Source organism: Zootoca vivipara, chromosome 10 (assembly GCF_963506605.1).
Source record: "Zootoca vivipara chromosome 10, rZooViv1.1, whole genome shotgun sequence".
Lineage (NCBI taxonomy): Eukaryota > Metazoa > Chordata > Lepidosauria > Squamata > Lacertidae > Zootoca > Zootoca vivipara.
Window position 1 is genome coordinate 32,412,576 of NC_083285.1, and position 22,270 is coordinate 32,434,845.

General features: G+C 41.8%; 1 protein-coding gene across 6 annotated transcripts in view; it reads left to right on the plus strand.

The window, feature by feature from the left end:
• ACSS3 (acyl-CoA synthetase short chain family member 3) overlaps positions 1-22,270 on the plus strand; it is a 63,394-nt gene that overhangs the window by 23,390 nt on the left and 17,734 nt on the right. For 3 of the 6 annotated variants that reach the window (XM_060279685.1, XM_035128600.2, XM_060279686.1), the window contains exons 4-10: positions 2,824-2,958; positions 3,281-3,421; positions 5,307-5,387; positions 5,952-6,047; positions 7,811-7,962; positions 10,185-10,288; positions 20,064-20,159. In XM_060279685.1, coding sequence (XP_060135668.1) covers positions 2,824-2,958; positions 3,281-3,421; positions 5,307-5,387; positions 5,952-6,047; positions 7,811-7,962; positions 10,185-10,288; positions 20,064-20,159 — 805 coding nt within the window. The other 3 variants (XM_060279684.1, XM_060279687.1, XM_060279688.1) reach the window with 3 other exon arrangements.

A 22,270-nucleotide genomic window follows, 5' to 3' on the forward strand; every position in this document is an offset into this window, starting at 1 on the left:
AGCTCCCTTGGCCCAAAAGGAAGATGAGTGCTGCAACCCCATAATTGCCTTTGACTGGACTTAACCATCCAGGGTTCCTTTACCTTTACCTTATGGGATGGGGAATGGGGCAGGGCTCCCGGTCTACCTACAGTATACTGGGCCCAGGAAATCCTATTGGCATCCCTGCACCTAATACATTCAGAAAGTAATCAAACATGCTAGATGTGGCTCCACTCTAGAGCAGGGGTAGCCAACATGGTGCCTTTCAGATGTTGTTGACTAAAACTCCCATCAGCCCCAGCCAGTTTGGCCAGTGGCCAGGGATGGTAGGAGTCATAGTCCAAAACATCTGATAGTCACGGCTGCATTAGAACGTCTTCAGGTGCCATAATGGATATTTCCCCATACTGTCTACCTTTCACAGTGTGGTTCAGCTATCTCAATATTAACAAGAAAGAGCTCCGTTACAATTGACTGCTTTTCAGTCAACCCTTGCCAGCTTCTGGCTGACTTTGCTCTGGCTAATTCTTGCTTTTCTCTTACTGACATGGTGTTTGCAAGTGATACCAGTGTAAGTAGAGGAATGAAGGGAAACGAACTTCCTTTGAGGCATTGCAGGAGAATAAATCTCCTCAGCATCAGTTACAGGATAGGATTGAACTTCATTTACACTATTTCTGCTGCCTCTTTCTTTCCTTGTTCATAATTATTTGTTCAAATTCTTTAGTCACGGTGCTCGTTTTAAAGAGGTGAGTACACATTCACTCTTGCTAATAAAAATAATTATTTTCCCATTCTGCTCCAGAGTAGCACACACATCATATCAGTTTTCCGGTGGTTTATCTTGAATTTTAAATAGCTATGGGAATATCACAAAAGCCCGCCCGAGATCATTGTTAGTCTTGTCAGGTTATTGGAAGTCTAAAAGGCGAACAGTGATTAAAGATGTGGAATTGAAGTGTAGGTTTTTCTTTTATCTGTTGCAATACAATGAATAGACTGTCCCGCGTCTTTAGTTTTATGTGACTGTGGTTAAGAAATGCCTCCCTTTAATAGGTTTTTTAAAAATAAAGAAATGGTATAGTGTAAAAAGCATCCTTGAAATTTTCCAGTTGATGGGGATAATGAAAATTCGACAATAAAATCCAAGTACTTGGAACCACTCCACCGATAATGTTGATTACCTTTTCCTATAAACAGGGAATACATGATAATTCTTTATTTTCAAATTGGAAAAGTTTTGGAAGAAATAGGCAGACAGTTTCTCATTGCATTTCTGGGGGGGGGAATATGTGTGAGGGCTTGGAATGTGTTCTAATTTGACAAAATGACACATTCTTCAGTCTTCAAAAATGTGTGCAGTCTCTGCTTGCTGCCAGTAAAGGAAAGTATCAGTGGTCAAGCAAACTGCTCCTCATTTGTCGTCATGCCCTTCTGTTTCTAAGGGGAATTTGCTCACTTGCCCCTTCTCCAGAAAGTAGGTCAAGCACTCTTTCCCCACAAGTGCAGCCGACAGCTGGTCACTTGGGGGGGAATGGATTGAAGACACGGGAGGAACCAAGATGGCAGCTCACCTCATCCTGTTCCAAACCCGCTATTTCAAGGAAATCCACTAGGTGGTGAGGTTCAGTCTTGACACTTCTTTGTAATGTTTCACGAGTGGTTAAAAAGAGAGAGAAAGAGAAAATACAAAACTTCTCCCAGCTATTTCACTTTCTCTTTCTCAGCAGCCTCTTTAGTCATCACAGGTTATTTGTACAACTTTCATAGCACGAGCACTTCAGAAACTTATATTTACGTGGGGCAGAGGTTATAAAACAGATATATTTTCTTATATATATATATATTCACATAGGTTATAAGACAAATACATTTTAAATCTTCCCTCCTCCTTCCCAGTTCAAGGAAATGTTTTCAGGGAAATGTGTGCTGAATTTTCATTTTAAAAATCCATATAAAATAATTTATTCTCTTACCAAGAAAGAAATGTCTACACATAAATGGTATATCAGGTTTTCACAGTTGATAGATAGCAAAAGCAGTGTGAAGTGTGGTGTATCTGTGTATTAGTGGTGAGCTTGTGGTTTTAGGACTGGGTAAGGGAGGGACGCGGGTGGCGCTGTGGTTTAAACCACTGAGCCTTGGGCTTGCCGATCAGAAGGTCAGCGGTTCGAATCCCTGCGATGGGGTGAGCTGCCGTTGCTCCTTCCCAGCACCTGCCAACCTAGCAGTTCGAAAGCACGCCAAAAGTGCAAGTAGATTAATACCGTAGGTACCGCTCCGGTGGGAAGGTAAACAGTGTTTCCGTGTGCTGCTTTGGTTTTGGTGTTCCAAGCGGCTTAGTCATGCTGGCCACATGACCTGGAAAAACTGTCTGCGGAGCGGACAAACGCCAGCTCCCTTGGCCTGTAAAGCAGGCTTCCTCAACCTTGACCCTCCAGATGTTTTGAGACTACAATTCCCGTCATCCCTGACCACTGGTCCTGCTAGCTAGGGGTCATGGGAGTTGTAGGCCAAAAACATCTGGAGGGCCGAGGTTGAGGAAGCCTGTTGTAAAGCGAGATGAGTGCCACAACCCCAGAGTTGTTTGCAACTGGACTTAACTGTCAGGGGTCCCTTTACCTTTACCTTTAAGGGAGGTGTGGTTTGTATTGGATCCCTGTTCTCAGGAACAGCTTAGGGATCTGACTGGAATATGGTTATTTACAGGAATTGGAGGCGGGCCTCTTCATTCCCTAGCCTAATCTCAAAGTAACTTGTGAAACAACCCAAAGATCCGTGATGATATTGTCCATTTCAAAAATACTATTTCAACTGATAAAGCTTTCTCTCTTCTTTTAGCCCAAACTGGTGGTAACGGCAAATTTCGGAATAGAACCTGGAAGAAAAGTCGAATACATACCACTTTTAGAGAAAGCGTTGGAGATGATTGAGCACCAACCTGACAAAGTTCTGGTTTATAGCCGCCCTAACATGGTAGAGTTACAGCAAATACTTTGACACACTTTCTTGGACTATTCCCTTCCCTCTCTGACTTCATATTTTCCCTGAATATTTAATTGGAACATTTCATTTTTACGATACTTAAGTAACATTTGTTTTTCTCTGTGGCAAAACCTCTATTGCTTTACTTGTTTAAAGCTTATAATTTTGTAAGTTTCACTACAGCTGCTCAAAGTCAAGTGGTAGAGAAATATTTGGTGCTCCACAAGGAACAGCTAATTATTTCTGAACCTTTCTTCTTCTTGTTGTTAAATCCAGTTTAAATGGTTGCAGTGCTCTGTCTCTTGACACGCAGGGAGATGTTGCTCTTAAACCAGGGCGTGACCTGGACTGGCATGAAGAAATGGCGAAAGCAAAGCCATGTGACTGTGTCCCTGTCCTTTCGGACCATCCACTTTATATTCTGTATACATCAGGAACAACTGGCACCCCCAAGGTAGGCCCTGCCTTTCAGTATCTGTGACCAAATTATGCTCTATTCCACATGAGGCAGAATTTAATTAAAAGGCTGAAAATGTTTTCCCACAGCTTAGCACTCATAAAGATTAGCGTTGTTGGAGCTGACTTTAATCGTATTTCATTCCTCTAACATCACTTTTAATGTCTGAAGCGGTGTTGTCAGTGAATTTTTGAGCCACTTCCCAACCAAAGTATTCCCAGCCTGCCACTGCACCTTGCAGCGGTTCACCTTGAAGATCCTAGGTAGCTGCACTGTGTCTCTGATCTTCAGATTCTCTTGATTCTCTTCTCCCCAGATGACGCTACACAGTTTTTTTTGGTTTTTTTTTTTGGTCCTGTGTTCTGCTGGATCAGGATAAGATCAAAGAACTAAGCTCCTGTGTCGTGGTGGCATATGGATGAAATTGATGAAGCAGATGAAATAAACCACATGAAATATATGGAATAGCATATGGGAAGAAGCAACATCAAAAGATAGAGTCTCACACATAAACAAGAAGCAAGAGGAATGTTTACAGCAACATATAGCTAACTTGAATAGACTAGTAGATGAAGAAAGGGATTGCTAGCAAATGGTCCATGAGGAGAGATGGAGAATCGCCTGAGGTTAGGTGTGAGGAACTTCAGGCCCAGGAGCCTAGTGTGGCCCTCCTGGCCTTCCTGTCTGGCCCTTGGGATTCTCCCCAGATAGGAATGTGGTGCTCAGGCTGAGGAGAGTCCCCCACCTTAAGCCTTAGCTGTATTTGCAAATGACTCGCACAAGCGGCTGGCGAGGCTTCTCACCATCTCATGTAGGGATCTTGGGGGGGGGCAGACAGTTTTATTTATTTAATTTAAGGCATTTCTATACTGCCCTTTGATTCAGAATTCCCCACTAAGGTTTACAGTAACTAATAGGAACACCATAAACAGTGGAAGGCATTCCTGAAAGTAAACACAGCGGATGGAAAAAATACATCAGAGACTAAAAACCTGGGGAGCAGGTGGATGCTTTTGCCTGGCACCTTTAAAATAAAAAAATGAAAAGACCTGAGCATAAGTGCCAGGAAAACCTTGCTGGGAAGAGGACCATGAGCGAGATGCCTTAGACAAAAAGGTCCCTTTCCTCTGTGCCTACCTCTGAGGGAAGACCTTAGTCTACTGAGAAAATAAATTTGCCCGTATCCCATGAATGAAGCATTGCCAACTTAGATGTGCAAGAAACTCTGCTATGTATCTGGCTAATCGTGCTCCCTGTACCATCCAAAGCCATATCCAGTTAAGTACCGTAACACAAAACCAGGAAAACTAGGGACAATGTTCTATGGAAAGGCAAGTGGTGTGTTTCCCTCTCTCTAATAAATCCCAAGTGGAGACCATGACAAGCCAGATGCATGGATTTTCCAGCCTCTGCTTTTCTCTCATGTGAGATCTGGAAGGGTTCAAGCAGAACTGAAAACATCAGTATCTGGGCATGTATGTTCTCTGTAGAATTTGGACCGAAAGCTACTAGTTTTTATTCAGTTACCCGAGGTTCAACATAAATCTTGTAATGTTCTTTATAAGTGCATTAGGGTCAGGAGCCTTAGGTTACTGCAGCGCATCTGTCTGGTTTTAGCACAATATATAGGACAAAAACAAAATTGCAAAGAACAGTCACTTTTATTTCAAAAGAACAGCATTCCACACCTCCTAGTTGCAGAGATAAAGTCTAAAAGTAAAGGCTATTTCTGCTATTCTGAAGGGCTCCTAGGAGCTAGGGGGAGAGTTGCTAATTGCTTCAGAAAGTTAAATTATGGAAACTGTAACTTTCCTTGTGGGATGAAGTTTCAGGGCATAATTTATTTACAAACGATCTTAATTTCACATTGCTTCTCACTTAGGGTGTTGTTCGACCAACAGGTGGCTATGCCGTTATGTTAAACTGGACCATGTCAGCTGTTTACGGCCTTAAATCTAAAGAGGTAACTTCTATTGATTTATTTTTCATTTTATAAATTGTTTCCTGTGAAATATCCCAAAGTGATTTAACAATGATTATTATTTTTAAAAGGCATGTTTAAAAACAATTTCAAGTGCACTGCAGAGATTCAGACTGGAATTTAAAATCTCCACTTAAAAGGCTTGTTGGGACAGGAAGGCATTTAGTAGGTGCCAAAAAGATAACGGAGATCATGTCTGATGTGTAGCAGAAGGGTAGGTGCCACCACACTAAAGGCCTGAATCCTACATTGTATCTATAGAAGGCCTTTTCTGTGGTGCGGTGACCAGATGGGTATATAAAGTGTGAGACAATATTTGAGATGTATAGGGCTTTGAACACCAGTGCCAGCGCATCCCACTTCACCTGGTAGCTAATTGATAGGCAGTGTGAGTCTTTCCAGGACGGTGTCAGATGGGAGCAATATTACGATGCTATTAGGTGTCAAGCTGCAGCAGCTTTTGGACCAACCTCAGGGACAGCCTCACCTAGTTCATGCTTATGAAAAACCGTGCTTAAACTTAAATAAAATCTTTCTTTCTTTTAGGTTTGGTGGGCAGCATCTGATTTAGGCTGGGTGGTTGGCCATTCTTATATCTGTTACGGACCTCTCTTGCACGGGAACACAACGGTTTTATACGAGGTGACTGCTTATTCTAATGTCTGTTATTTAATTACTTTTTATAGGCTAAATAAGCTCTTGGAGAATTCTGGAAAAAACAACAACAACAGAACACCAATGCATGTTTTACTGTTATGTAAGTTTAGCATGGGTTTGACATGACTGTTCTTCTGCAGCCTTGTGTGTGGACTGAGCTGGTTCTTAAATGGCCAGGGAAGCTCTGCACATCCAAAGGAGGCAGAACTTGGAAAGTCACCTGCTGTCCTGGATCAGAAAGCAGTGGAAAGCCATAGCCTCCCACTATGTCAGTCAGTGAGCCTGAGGACCTTTCCTCTTCTGTGTGCTGGAGGAGGAGAATGGAAATCTTTGCTTCTGGTTATAACTAAAACCACAGTTTCCCATTGCATTCAAATCTGGGAAACTGAGGTTTGTTTAAACTGTACATACTGAGAGCCAACCAGGAATCAAGTCTTGAGTGGTAGGAGGCTTTAACTCTTTGACCCGTATAGGAGCTTTGCCCAATAGTGGACGCATGTGGGCTATCAGGATTTTGACCACAGCAGGTGGCTAACAGTTAAAACCACCACCAACACCCATATCCATTACAGGGTTGCAGTCTCAGCTGGGGCATTTGCTCCTGCTGTTTACTTTAAAAAACCCACACATGCAACACGCATGAAATATCTACTGTCAGTGCATTGACTTGTTTTTGAACATACATTCCTGGCTTAGCTAAGGCGGCTACGTTGGACTTCACATCCATATTTGTGAAATACTGTGCTCTTGATCTTTAAGCCAGGCTTGATGCAAGCTTTGGGATGGGTGCTCAGCGATCTTTTCCCCTGATTGTCTTTCCCCTCCCACATTAAGCTCCAATATTCAGCAGTGTAGTGAACCGGAAGCTGCTTGCCTGTAGCAGTTGTTCTTTCAAGTGCACATTCTGTCCAGTTGCACATCCTTCCCTCCATCTTTACAACAGGAGACTTGTCAAAACAAAATAGCTTCTTTATTTCTAGATATCTGGAAGGAATTTGGGGTGGAAGCTCTTCATCCCATATGTGCTGTTTTACTGTGTAAGGATGAGGGTTGGGAATCAACCCCTCTAATCTTTCAGAGCTTTCTACAAAGTCCAGTGGTCTGAGCAGGTGCTTTCCTGTATGTTCAGACCACAAAGTCAATGTTGCATCTAGCTAATTATGTTTGTTAGCCTCCTAGCAGAGTTCAGAGATGCAGGAAGTCGCAGCTTGTTAAGGATCTGCTCCTGTAAGACAGCAAAACCCGGTGTGTCAGGCTGTTTAATCCCATATTAATCCCTTGTTGCTTTCCTTTGTTTTCGAAAAACTGCGTATAGATAGCCAGGGGAGGGTTAGTTTTACTTCTCACATACCAGAACAATTCAGAGACAACTCCTTGTGAGGATAAAATGGTGTTGATGGTGTTGCAGCTATTACACCCCCCCCCCCTGAGTGTCTTGGAGAATAGAAATGTAAGTGAATAAATAAGAAAACACTGGTGCTGACACAGCCAAGAAATTGAAATCTTAGACACATTTTGTATCTGAATGTAGTGCTTTTCTGAGTGCACCATGAGATGGAACTGAGCCCTTAATGGAGCAGCAAATGGATGCTTTCCTTCTAGTTGTATAAAGGCAGTTTAACAGTTGCTTGAATACACTGCTGACAAGTTGATAACTACTGTTACATTCAAGACTTAAATCGCAGAAGACTCATGGAACACGTTTACCCAACGACAACTTTAAAAACACCTCCCAAATCTCTTCATAGGGGAAGCCTGTGGGAACTCCAGACGCTGGAGCGTTTTTCCGTGTGCTTGCAGAGCATGGAGTCGTTGCCTTGTTTACTGCACCGACTGCAATTAGAGCAATCCGTCAACAGGACCCCGAGGCTAACTTGGGGAAACAGCACAGCCTGACAAGGTGAGTTTAGATTAAGCCAGAAGCTTGTTTTTACTCACTATCGGAAATAAGCCCCAAGTGTACAGTATATCACGAGTTCAGCCAGCTGTAAAGATGCTATAACAAATAGGTTTTGTGTGTACATATATACCATGGCCATAAGTACATACAGTACAAATGGTCAAACCATCATTGCAGTGTTTCAAGCTTGCATTCTCCCTCCTTCCTCCCTCAGAATGCACCAGTTTCCTCCTTTTCTCCCTTACTAGTTTGAGCAACCCATCATGTGCTGTGACATATTAATAGGCCGAACTATGATTTGCACAAACCGTGGTTTGCTGACAAAGCAGAATTGGAAATCATGACATGAAGTAGGCTTCAAATTCTAGTTTGGAGATAAAGCAAAGACTTTCCAATATAATAATACCATAAAATATTTGTTATAAGAAAGAGAAAGATGTAACCAGCCATCAGAGCGTAATCTGTTTTGACCTTTTGAGCTTTTGCAGTGACAAATGATCAAAATTGGTAGTTTGGCAGCCCCAGAGGTAGGTTCAGAATGGAATATGTCTCAGGCTTGTTCTTAAAAATAGAAATATCCCATTATTTTACACTGAAATCCTTTTTTTTCTCCCCTCCCCCATATAAACACACACTGGATAGGGCTGCATATGACGACTCGCCATCTGTTTTTTACAAAAAATGTTCAGATGAGAAACCCTGCAGTCATCAGACAATTAAAGTCTGAGGGAAAAAAAATGATTTAGCTGCAATTTCCAAACAATAAAACCTTGGCTAAATAAATCCTTGTTAGCATACATTATTTAGATACTCACCAATATTACACTTACCCCAAACTACTAGCCCTCATACCAGAAATTTTGTTACCCTTTAAGGCAAGGATGGGGAGTTGCTAGCCCTCCAGATGTTGGACTCCAGCTCCCCTCAGCCCCAGCCAGCATGGCCAACAGTCAGGGATCATGGGATCTTTAGTCCAGTAACATCTGGAGGGCCATAGTTTCCCCACCTGGTTTAAGGCATCACAGGCCGGCTGTTTTTAGTTATGAATGTTTGTTGTGGAATTTAGTTATTACAGATACTACAATCTGAAGAAGTTATGCTAGGAATTCTGGCTATGTTATTTATGACTGTGCTTTTTGCTGCTTAAATAGTAATGATTCCTCAGCATCTGTTTACCGGAGTGGAGGTAGGATCTTGCATAGCTTCCAAAGTGCCAATGGGGTGGCCCTGTCTTACAAATAAAGTGCTGAAGAGGCCAAAATGCTGTAGTAAGGATAGAAGAGATCTGCTTGCATAGGTTTGAACATGCCTTTTATCACATTAAACCTAGTATGCATTGTCCTACAAACGAAAAATAAATATTTATGGGAGCTCCTCTGAATAATTCATCTGTAGCTGTTCAGTTGCTGACATAACATATTCTCTGTTTTATTCTGCCATTTTATGGACAGGATTCTCACGTGTCTCCCTCCTTATAATTTGCAAGTGCCTTTTGCCATTTGCAAGACGCATGCCATTGTCACTTCTCATATATCTGTCTATGGTCCTATTTATTTACTGCTTAGTTCCCAGGATTCTACCGTGAAGAGTTTGTGGGAACCTCCTATTGTATGCTGCTTTCTCTGCCTCTCTCATAGCAGGGAGAATTGAGAGCCTGCATTGGGGAGACCCTCCTTTTACAATGAATTTGGTACTGAAATGAATCCCTGGGTAGGGCTGGCTCTACCATTAGGAAGAGTAGGGCAGTCAACTCAGGCAGCTGATACTGAGTGTCATGAAAGGGTAGCAAATGGTTAGTTATTCATTTTTATTTTTTTAACTGTGTTTTTACTCTCACAGAGAGGAGTTGGGGGGGATTTTCTGCTTCCGTCACCAAATTAACTTGGCCAGTCTTGATTCTGTGCTCTTGGGGAGGAGGTTGCTAAGTTGCTGTTTCACTTCAAGCAGAAAAATGCCCTGTCTCAGTCGTGCCCTTGGAAGAGAGCCCACTTTACGACAGATTTTTCTCAGCTAAGAAGTGTCGCTGCAATTTCTGCCAACTGCAGCGCATGCTAGTCACCTCAGAGCTCCCTTCCTTCACCTACAGCCGTCTGTTAAATCAGCTTCACCAACAGGGAAACTCCATAGCTTATTCTTCAAAGCACGCACACAACACTTACCTTAGCGTGCTTCTCTTTTTTATATTGCGGAGGAATGCTGAAAATAATCTTTATTTGAAACAGGTTCCGAACACTCTTTGTAGCTGGTGAACGCTGTGATGTGGATACGTTAGAATGGTGCAAGAAAATCTTCAAGGTTCCGGTTTTGGATCACTGGTGGCAAACTGGTGAGTTCTGTGCATTTATAGCCACTTTTCTGAATAAAGTTTTTGTTTTCAAGCCAACTGATATGTGGAGCTTCTCGCTCTTCTGTGAATTTCTCATTACAGCTGGGAATAGTTGGGATTCATTCCTCATTTGGCCATGGACTCCCATGGCTGTGATTCAACTTATTCTCTTCCTAATTTCATTTGGGCCCCCTCTTACTATTTTTCAAGTTTCTGTTCTCACAAAACTGAATTATTTGGTTTATTTTGGAACTGGGAATTATCTTACTATTCTTCTACTGGAAAAAAGACATGCATCATTCTACTTAGTAATAAAGTGAATGCAGCCCCAAATGGGGCTTGCTGGAAGCACTAACCAACTGATTGGAACTTGCAGGGCTTACTGTATTGCTTCTGTTGCCCCTGCATGCAAAGAAAGCAGGATTTGAAGCAGCCACCAATTAGTTGGTGCTGCAAATCCCACTTTCTTTTCCCACCTGATTTGAAATCAAAACCACACAGGGAAATGAAGATACTTCACCTGACTTCATGGTGAAACCAGGTGATAGATAGGTGGGTATTCCCATTCACTTGCCGGAACTGGTCTGCCTGCAGGTGAAATCTGGATCCGGATTAAGAATCCTAAAATGTTTAGCAAATATGTTACCCCAGTAGATAGACCTCACATTCCCATTGCTTCCTGGTGCTTTAAATTCTCTCCCACCTGCTGTTGGTTCAAAGTCTTGTTACTGCTACACTGACTGGGCTCTGTATATTCCTCTGTCTCTCATCCTTCAATACACAAAGGAAAAGAACGCACAAGAAAAACTGTCAGCATTCCTGATAATGCCTCTTCAGATGATTAAAGCTTGGGGAAATAAAAATATATTCACTCGGTGACAAGAAAACATAAAAGTAGGTGCCAGGAATGCTTCCTAGAATTATAGAATCATAGAGTTGGAAGAGACCACAAGGGCCATCCAGTCCAACCCCCTGCCAAGCAGGAAACACCATCAAAGCATTCTTGACATATGGTTGTCAAGCCTCTGCTTAAAGACCTCCAAAGAAGGAGACACCACCACACTTCTTGGCAGCAAATACCACTGTCGAACAGCTCTTACTGTCAGGAAGTTCTTCCTAATGTTTAGGTGGAATCTTCTTCCTCCTCCTCCTCCTCCTTCTGATGATGATATATTGGCTGGAAGCAAGCAAGCAAGCAAGCAAGCAAGCAAGCAAACAGAATCCATTTCTCCCAAGTGGTCTGCACACAGGAGCAGTGTAACTTTAGAGCCATAAATTCAGTGAAAAGAAGAATTGGTCCCACCCCAGTTACTTTTGATGAAAGTGGTGCCAGAATTGTAAAGGGAAAAAACTGTTAGAAAATGGTTTAGTAGTAGTATCTGTGATAATTTTGCCTTCAATTCAGCTAGCATAATATATATTGGCTGTAATTCCCTACTATGTTTTGTCTGAACCGATGGGCTATACATAATAATATCTCCAGACATATTTGCCCTGCAAAAATCCCTAGTCTAAAATACTGGGGAGCTGATGGACCATTGGGCTGACTTGGTATGAAAAAGCTACCTGTGTTCCTACCAGACACGTGCTTTTCTTTCTTCTGTATTGCATAGAACAGGTTTAGGCAACCTTGGCCCTCCAGATGTTTTGGAACTACAACTCCCATGATGCCTGACCACTGGCCCTATTAGCTAGGGATCATGGGAGTTGTAGTTCCAAAACATCTGGAGAACCAAGGTTGCCTATGCCTGGCACAGACTCTATAGCAAGGGTAGCTAGCATCACCATCTGTTCGTCTGTATGCTGCTTTCCCACAAAGTTGTGCCCCAAGTGGCTCACAACAGATCAGGTGAACAATTAAGTGAAACAAATATATATGAAGCAGTATCATCAGTAAATAAATTAATACAAACAACAACAACAACAACAAAAATCCATATAGGTTTATATAAAACAATGATCTAATTTAGCAGCTTAAAACTAAGAAGAAAAGAGGAATGAGGCCTAATACAGAAACTGTACACATTTTTGTATGTTCCTTTCAATAATGCATTCATGAACACTTTGCCTTAGTATATGCATTTTTGTAAATGTTACCCGAGTGAAGAACTGCATTACAAAATTCAGAAAAGTGGATGGCTGTGCTTTGATGGATGGCGGAGCTTCAGTTTGGGAATTATTTTTGGAAAACGTGAAATCAGTAGGTTTACCTTTAAATACAAACTGTATTAAATTTCTCCTCCATCCCTAGTGCCACCTAAGCCAGTTGTCCAAAGTACAAATATTATTCCCCCCTCCTGCCTCCAGTTGTAGAGTTTCAGCGTTAGCCTGCCTTCCCCATTCCTCTGAAGATCCTTCCCTCCACACTCTACAAGTCTTATTCATTATAATTGAGAATGTATCCATTCCACCTCACTTGTCGCTGATGCTGCATGTAAGTTAAGCATGTATCGGGAATCTCTTCAGTTCTTCTTAACTGTTTTAGCTCAATCGCTTCCTCTTGCCTCTGCCCCTCTTCCTGTCCATTATGTCATTACTCTGATTGTAGGGAAAGGAATAGCTAAATCACACGTTCAGACATGATTCTGATCTCAAAAGTTATTTTAAGATCCACTCGAAGAATTGGGTTGGAGGGGTCGCTTTTAAAATCTTATTTCCATAAGCGAGAGAAGCTGTGACAGCCTCTAGTTTTATACATTTCCTCTGAAAATGTTACAGGCTGCTGATGTCATTTGTGTTGCCTGGCAACACTTTTTTTTTTTCTAGTTCAGAGACTGGAGTCCTCATTAGGGTAAAGTAGATGGTTTTACTGATGATTTGAGAATAGGGAACTGAGAGTTAAGCTCCATGAATCTCTTTTATAGAAAGAATAATCCTTTGCAAGCTTTAAGGCAGCCACAGCGGAGCCTTTGTTGCAGAGAGGGCAAGAAGCAGTTTATAAAACACTAATCCCTGCTGTAGGTAATTTTTACCCAACTAAAATAGTTAGCAGCCTAATCAGTCTTTTTCATCTTTATGGTATTAGTCTGACTAAAGTAGAAACAATGTTTTCTGGACACGATTAAATTGTAAATGAGATATGCAATTACTTTTTGTAACACCAATTTGCATCTAATGTCCACTGTGTAGCATTATAAACATTTGCAACGGAGAAAGCTAATAAGGTACTTTGATTGAATTAAAACTGGGAAACACATATTGTAATCATGTGCATGGAAAAAAAAGTGTCTTTATTATGCAATGCATGATACATAATGGAAGTAAATAATGGGAGAGATTTCTGAGGTGATTCTTTCTCCCTTAGTCAGAGGAAAATGCTGTAGTTCTTCTGCCTTTCTTTGCCTACAATGTAATAGTTGTCTGACTGCTTGCCTCTTCCTTACATCTTCTGCGGGGCAGTGTCATGTATGCTATGAAAGAAGGGGGGCTGGTTGACCCAGAAAGAAGAACAGGATATAAAAGTTTCAGAATTTTTGGATTAAAAAGCAAATGGACATACAGCTTGATCATTTGTGGAGGGCTTCCACATTTCAAGGCGGAAAGTAGGGATAGGAATGGAGAAAAAAATTCCCTGTTGCCTCCTCCCACTCCCCATTTTTCCTATGGGTATAAGGTTTGCTCAACTTAATTAGCAGATTCCACAGATTGGCTGATGTGGAAGGATACCGCAAAGGACCAATCAAGAGGGGACAGGTCCAGTCGTCCAGTTGACATATGTTCTATTGCTTTACACAGTGAGGCAGAAGGATGCTGCCTCCAGACCTCTAATGCTGCTGGAACATTCTCTTGCTTTTGCTTCATAGGCTTCAACTGCATCCAGGCTGCTTCTGCGAGACTCCCTGACTCCCAGGCAAACACCTGGGCCTTTTGGCTGTAAGGAGCATGCATATGGCCCCTCCGCTGGAAAATGCTGCACAATCAGGACCTCTTTATAAATAATGTCATCCGTGTGCAGAGATACACTTGCATCTTTGTACTGGAGATGATCTGAATATATGGTGTGCAGTGTTTTCTGCACAGCAGATACATGGTTTTGAGCAGTTGGTGTGCATATAAACTGCCAGTAATGTATGCTACATGTGACAGAAGAATTGGCCTTTCATATATTACAGCATAAAACTGCATTTTCCCAACACAGATGACCGTCTCTATGTTTGAAAAACCTTACTTATACAGTAGGGAGTTATCCTTCAGAAGGACGAATGTTTCTGCATGGTGACTAGCCTGCTCTTCTAGTGATCTTTTGTTTCGTCAGTTTGTTCTGCAGGCCTTTTCTAAGGCTCCATAAAGTGAGCGACAGAAACGGGGCCCAGAAAACCCAGCCTAAGTTAAATCCTGCTTATTTCAACTAACCAGAGCGATTTAAGCAAACTACCGGTAGCTGGATCAGAACTATAGTTTTCCTTCCCTCAGGATTTCATTGAGGTCGTTTTGGATTCAAGCTACAAGAAAGAAGATTCCACCTAAACATTAGGAAGAACTTCCTGACAGTAAGAGCTGTTCGACAGTGCAATTTGCTGCCAAGGAGTGTGGTGGAGTCTCCTTCTTTGGAGGTCTTTAAGCGGAGGCTTGACAGCCATCTGTCAGGAATGCTTTGGTGGTGTTTCCTGCTTGGCAGGGGGTTGGACTGGATGGCCCTTGTGGTCTCTTCCAACTCTATGATTCTATGATTCCATGATTTTTCTCAATCTGTACAGATTGAGAAAACAGTATAAAACATTTAATTCCATGAGTGTTCAACAAAATTGTGCATATGCTGTAATCACGCTTGAGCGCAGCATGAGGGTGGCAACAGGGTGTGGGCTGGCAGGGTGTTGTGAGGAATGTGCCCCCCTAAAACTCTGCCTGGGGTGACAGCCCGCCTCCCCCCCCACACACTATGCCTCCGATATCTAGTAATAACACCTGTACATACATCAGTGTTGCAGTGGTCACCAACCCCATCCCAAAGCATTTCTGTATTGGTACAGCAAGTCTTCATGCAGGGTTGGAAGTATATTCCCCCGTAAAATGAATAAACCCACAAGGAACCATGCAGAAACAAAAAGGTCTGCCGCTGAAATGCTCTCCTGTTTTAACTGATCCGTAGAAAACTAGTTTCAGGAGCTTATGAGCCCACTAAAATTAGCACTTAAATTTATGGTACTTACTATAAAAATCATATCTGCCGTGCAGTACCCTTAGAGTAGAATTATTTCTTGCATGAGTTAGCCTCCTATTGATTTTTCATGGGTGCCGTAGAAGTGGATCAGAGAGCCATAGCACTAGTACCCTCAGGTATGCTGAATACTAAAAATAGAACATTTTGTACAGATAGCTGAAGAATATTCAGCTATAGAGTAGCTATGTTTGGATATCCTTACTATCTAGAGAATGGAATTTGTTTTTGAAAGGAAGTGAAACAAAATGACATTGGAGAAGTATGTTGTTTTAGTGAATGGATAGGCAGCACACTAATTTAGTCTCTCTTGGTACATGTAACCTTCATTAATATTCAGGATCTTTTGATTATTGGCTCGTGAGGAATCCTCCGAGATTTCCTGTGTATATAGCCTTTAAAAATATAACTTTCCACAATAATTTATTGCCGTTGCTTACAGAATCATGGCTTTGCAGTTGTTGTAGTGATTTTCTTGGACTACTGCAATGCGTGGGGCTACCTTTGAAGGTGACCCGGAAACTACAACTAATCCAGAATGCGGCAGCTAGACTGGTGACTGGGGGCAGCCGCCGAGACCATATAACACCGGTCCTGAAAGATCTACATTGGTTCTCAGTATGTTTTCGAGCACAATTCAAAGTGTTGGTGTTGACCTTTAAAGCCCTAAATGGCCTCGACCCAGTATACCTGAAGGAGCGTCTCCACCCCCATCGTTCTGCCTGGACACTGAGGTCCAGCACCGAGGGCCTTCTGGCGGTTCCCTCACTACGAGAAGCAAAGCTACATGGAACTAGGCAGAGGGCCTTTTCGGTAATGGCGCCTGCCCTGTGGAACTTCCTCCCATCAGATGTCAAAGAAATAAACAACTACCTGATATTTAGAAGACAGCCCTGTTTAGGGAAGTTTTTAATGTATTTTTAATCTTTGTTGGAAGCCGCCCAGAGTGGCTGGGGAAACCCATCTAGATGGGCAGGGTACAAATAAATTATTATTTCTTGCTGTTAGCTCTCCACATTTCTGATAGCTTGTATGTGTAACAGAATTAACTTGAGTCCGCAATGTGATTTTTTCAATAGTGATAACAAAGTTACTAATAGTTCTTTACTTGGCAGGCTTTTTATCAAGGCAGATTTGGCGAGCAAGAAACCAAGTAGGCTAGAGCAGGGGGCTGTCGAAATGGCTGTGGGCACTACAAAATACCCATTTCACAGAGGAGGACCTAGACATGCTTGGCTCCTTTCTCCAAAACAAAACACCCGGTCAAAACAACTACATTGGCCACTAGCCATTATGACTGTGTTGTCCCTCGGCTATAGGAAAATAGCACGAAGCAAGATGACTCCCCACGTCATGCTGCCGTAAATATAAACCCCCAACCCCAAATTTGCCATGTAGCCATTGGCTAATGCCATTGGCATATTATGGCTCCACCGGCTGAGGGTGGGGCCAGCCCCGCCCCCAGGCCGGTTGGGGAATAATGTTCCAGAGTCGAGCACAACAAGGCCCTTCTGTTAAGACAGGCATCCCCAAACTTCGGCCCTCCAGATGTTTTGGACTACAGTTCCCATCATCCCTGACCACTGGTCCTGTTAGCTAGGGATCATGGAAGTTGTAGGCCAAAACATCTGGAGGGCCGCAGTTTGGGGATGCCTGTGTTAAGAGGATCCACCTTATGTTGTGCTTATGCTTATGTTGTGCTGCAGACATCCCATAGGCAACTGACAGGCCATTATCTGAACAGGGTAGTGGACTATATGGGCCTTTGGTCTAATCCAGCAGGCCTATTCCGGTCCTAAAATGAGGCAGTGGGGAGAGAAATGAGAAAGTTACCTTTTCCTATGCCACCAGTGAAGTTGTAGCATAATTTGATTGAGACTGCTAAGTTCATTAAGGACGATTTCATCCATTCTTATCCCTTGGAATGGAATAATGGTGTCTTTTTCAGGCCACACATGATCCTTCCATCATCTGTTAGCCAAACCTGCTTTCTGCTTCAATGACAAAGTTGATATTTGTCAAACATCTTACTTAACTAAAATTACAGTACTGCTTTATTGATGTTCACTGGGGGGCCAGCTAACAGCTTGAGGTTGTTTTTTTTTTTTAATGACAAATCTTGAAATGAATTTAGTGTGTGTTTTAATCCTGCTTTGAGTAAGAGGATGGACTGTGTTTTTGATTATGGCAGCGATTTCTCATTACAAAGTTCTCATTACTTCCATGTTGTTATAAACATACAGCATGGTCGTGAAAGAGATGCACCTACAGATTTATGCCAATGGATTTGTAACCTCATGATAAGGAATCTATATATAAATGACTAAATGCACCCTAGGTAATTAAACAAGTTGCTTTAAGACCAGAGGAGCTTGAGGCAATAACAATGTCCATTAGGTCAAAAGGTGCTATTTTTCCCCTCCCTGAAATTGGAGTAAAACTGATGACTGCTGAGACCTATTCACATGTACTGTCTTAATGTACATGTAAGCTATATTAATGTTCGGCACACCTTTCCTAACCTGGAACAAGGAGATTAAAGCAAAAGAGCTGCCACCGTCTCCAAAGCAAAGGCTGGCAGAGAGGGGATTATGCTTCATCCTAACCCCAAACACCCCCAACCATCAACATCCTGTTAGCGCTGATGGGTAGAATTACAGCAATTTTAGGAGTTGCTTTATAAACCAGAAGGTACAGCTATGTGAATTGGTAAATTTAGTCACTCAGTGTAACCTTTTTATATATGTATTACAAATGTATGCTTGACTGCCATATGTATGCCTAAATCAGGCACTCCCCAACTCGGCCCTCCAGCTGTTTTGGGACCACAACTCCCATCATCCCTAGGTAACAGGACCAGTGGTCAGGGATGATGGGAACTGTAGTCCCAAAACAGCTGGAGGGCAGAGTTTGGGGATGCCTGGCCTAAAGGCTTAAAGGAGTCCCACTGGAAACTTCTGTTGCTTAGATCACATTGAGACAAGTGTCTGAGCTTTCCCTTGGCTCCTACCAATTTCTTGGAAGCTTATGGGTTGTATCACAGGACTTTAGTGTATGCTGCAGTTTTCTGTTTTCATCATTCTTCTTGTTCCTTAATTCTCTCATTAAAGCTCCATGTCACCACCTTTTGCCTTCCTCCCACCTTCCTGTTTCTTTATTCTTGTCTATGTTCCATTCCCCTCCCCTTTGGGTTTCACTTCCTTTTCATCTCTTCTTACTACTGCCTTCTCTCTCTTCCCCTTTCCATTTCTCCTTGCCATTCATTCATCCTTCTTTAATCATTTTCAAGTGTCTTTTTAAGGCCTTGTCCCTGGCTTACGTCTTCTGCCCTTCCCCACTTAAGACTCTTCAAGCTGTGGCATTAGCAGCTTCTGCTGCTCTTATCTCTCTTGTTTGAGATTCTGACCCCTTGGGCAGCTTTTCATGCAGCACAGCTGCCTTCTGAACTGGCCTCTAGTGTAGATTGCCTAAAGGAAGGATTTGGGTTTTTTTTTTAATTTCCAATTTGTCCTTGGTTCATATTCAAGGTTCTTTACTTCTTCCTGTGGTGTGTTGAGGCATGAACACGGAGGCATCTTCAAGAATGGGCAGTGGGTATGGCCTAATAACTGGAAGTTTGCAAGTAAATGAGTACAGTTGGGTGAAAGTTCTGAACTTCTTTAATTTTCCAGAATGATGCTATGTGATAATGGAGGAACTTACCACCCTCCAAGAGGAGGTAAATACCTCTCCCCTAAATTTCACTGCAAAACCCCAAATAAGCATTTAGATCGATATACAAATGGCAAAGTAACAGATTTCCAAAACCCCAACTTATTGACAATTTGACGCCCTTTGGAAACTAGTCATTGAGTGTCACAGATACTTATCAATGTTCAGTTTGCACTTCATAAACTTAAAACCTGTCGTTGAAACTTTGCTTCGGGTAGCAATTTCAATTCCCTAGTAGCTTTAGAGATTTAATTTAAATCCTTGCATACTATTCTCTCCCCTGCCCCGCACCACCAAGAACTCCTTGTTGCAGGAGCCCTGAGAAACTGATCTTAACAGGAGTCACGTAAGCTATTAATAATTCTGGCACTGCCACCAAAGCAGATGGGCATGTCAGTGATCCATTGCTTGTTCTTTAGTTGTCTCTTTGAAGCCAAGTAAAATTGGTAGCATGATTCATGTGCTTTCCTGAACTGATGTCTGCTTAAGATGTAATTTCACAGGACTGGCCAGATGAGTCTCCTTGAGATCCTTTGGGCAATAGCTCCAGTTTTATGAGAATCCTTAAAGTTGACTTGCCATCTAAGGGCTGCTTATAGTAATATATCAAACACGCTGTTTTCTATGCATCTAAGCTCAATGGACAAAAGCAACTCAATTTCTACACAGCCACACATTGTTGATCAGATAGATTTTGGTATCTGCTCAATGCTAAAATGGAGGTTAGCTATCAACTATGTGATATATTCTGTTTGAGCTCATTTTGTTTGTAATAATGACAACTATCATTACTTTGCATCTAAGAACATTTGCTTATAATGTGGGCCTTAAAAACGCTTGGTTGATCAATTAATATTAAGTCATTAACTACCGATCTTATCATAAGTTCCTCTTCTTGTTTTACAGAAACAGGATCTCCAATAACAGCTTCCTGTGTTGGCTTAGGGAACTCGCTAACTCCTCCCTCAGGACAGACAGGAAAACTGGTGCCTGGATACAATGGTAAAGTTATTTTTATTATTATTATTCCTGTAGAATGCCCTCCCATCAAATGGCAATGAAATAAACAACCACCTGACTTGTAGAAGACATCTGAAGGCTGCCCTGTATAGGAATGTTTTTAATGTTTGATGTTTTACTGTGTTTTCATTTGCTGGAAGCCGCTCAGTCAGATGGGTAGATATAATAATAATAATAATAATAATAATAATAATAATAATAATAATAACAACAACAACAACAACAACAACAACAACAACAACAACAACAACAAACAATTACATATATAACATTATAGTTACAGGTAGGTAGCCGTGTTGGTCTGAGTCGAAGCAAAATAAAAAAACTCCTTCAGTAGCACCTTAAAGACCAACTAAGTTTATATCATGTGCATGCACACTTCTTCAGATACATTATGATACAGTATTGGCTTACCAGCTCTAAGAAGCACATGATTCCTCACAGAGTGCAACACCAAGACGATATTTAAAGCTGAGAGGCTGCTTGTATTTCACAGCTAAGGACCAAACCCATTATTGATCTGGCTTCTTTGGCCACTTTAAACCTTTTTTGTTCTGTAGCACCATCTCCATTTGTCAGAACACACTTCAGACAAGCCCTCATCAAAACAGCTTTTCCCCTGTTCTCAACCTGCTGCTGTCCAGTTTTGAAATTACACCATGCCCCAATAATTCCCTAATGCAGCAATAACCTATATTCATCATTGCTAGCAGGCATAACAGACTGTAGCATGGATGGGTGTTGCTTCCATTTTCTGCTTGGAAGTCACCTTGAATGAACCAATCCAAATGGGCTGCCACATGTGGGTCAGTAGTTCTATAGGCACAGAAGCCCAAGGGAGTCACTTATGGGCTGAATTGGAGGAGGGGATGAATCCAGAAGCCTGAGGCCACTTCTGCAAACACAAATATTATCTTGTACATAACCTCACCTTCTGGGCAAGTTGGGTCTGCTTGTGAAACTGGAAAAGCGACTGTTTTATCAGCCTAGCCCAAAATTTCACAGATACCTTAGTATGTGGAAATGCTTCTTGAGGAGTGTAGATTTTGCTATTTATGGCAAAGCTAGGGCAGCCTCTGCATATAATTGACTGCTTTTAATTAAAGGGCTGCTGCTGTGCTGCTTCTATTGTGTAATTATTGGTGATTTTAAACTGATTTTATATATGTATATAGTTTTAATTCTATTTTTATCAATACTGAATTGTATTTTAATATCTTTTTCTACATTTATAGTTCCTCTTGTTTTTATCTGTAAGCTGCCTTGAGTTCTGCCAGGGAAGGCGTGGTATAATAATAATAATAATAATAATAATAATAATAATAATAATAATAGGGATATGTGCCCAGAGTTGTTTCTGATGTTGTACTGGATACTTTGTGATTGTGGGAACTCTGGGTGATATCCATTGACATCCATCCCTAGTGGAATAGAGACCATCCCCACATCTTCCTGCAGACTTCCTCCTTGGCTGGGGGGCCCCTCCAGAGAAGAGGGTACAAGGGGATGAGAGGAAATGAAAGCTGCCTTGTGTGAAATTGGATATTGTTCTTTGTACATGCATCAGGAGTGCCAGCAGAAACACACACAGGAGGCCATGACACCAGAAGGCAATTGTCCTCATCAAAACTACCATGTACTCTGTAATACCCTGTTTGAGAATATGAGCAGTGAACAGATGCCCCCATTTCAGATATTGGTTTTTGATCTCTGTACATTAAATAGCACTTGTGTGTTTTATAGTGTGTAAAGATGTTCCTAGCTAGTCTAGCCAGTGAACCCCAGAAACATTTTTTTTAATGAAAGCAAATGCCCATTGAGCTCCGCAAGTGTCTAGCTGTTTTTAATTTAAAGTTGCCTGCTTTCCACTTATACCAGGAAGGCAGTCTTCTGCAGAGGCTGATATTTGAAAGGAATGCTAAGCACATTATCTTTAATGTTCAGCATTAAAAAAAAAGATTGCTGTAGGAAATGTAGGCTTTGAATCCATATAAAGCATGAATGGCAGTAGCTGCCTCTAGCCAGGAAAACAACTGAATGGAACATGTGCAACCGTAAGATTAGGAAAGCTGCAATATTTTCATAACTAGAAT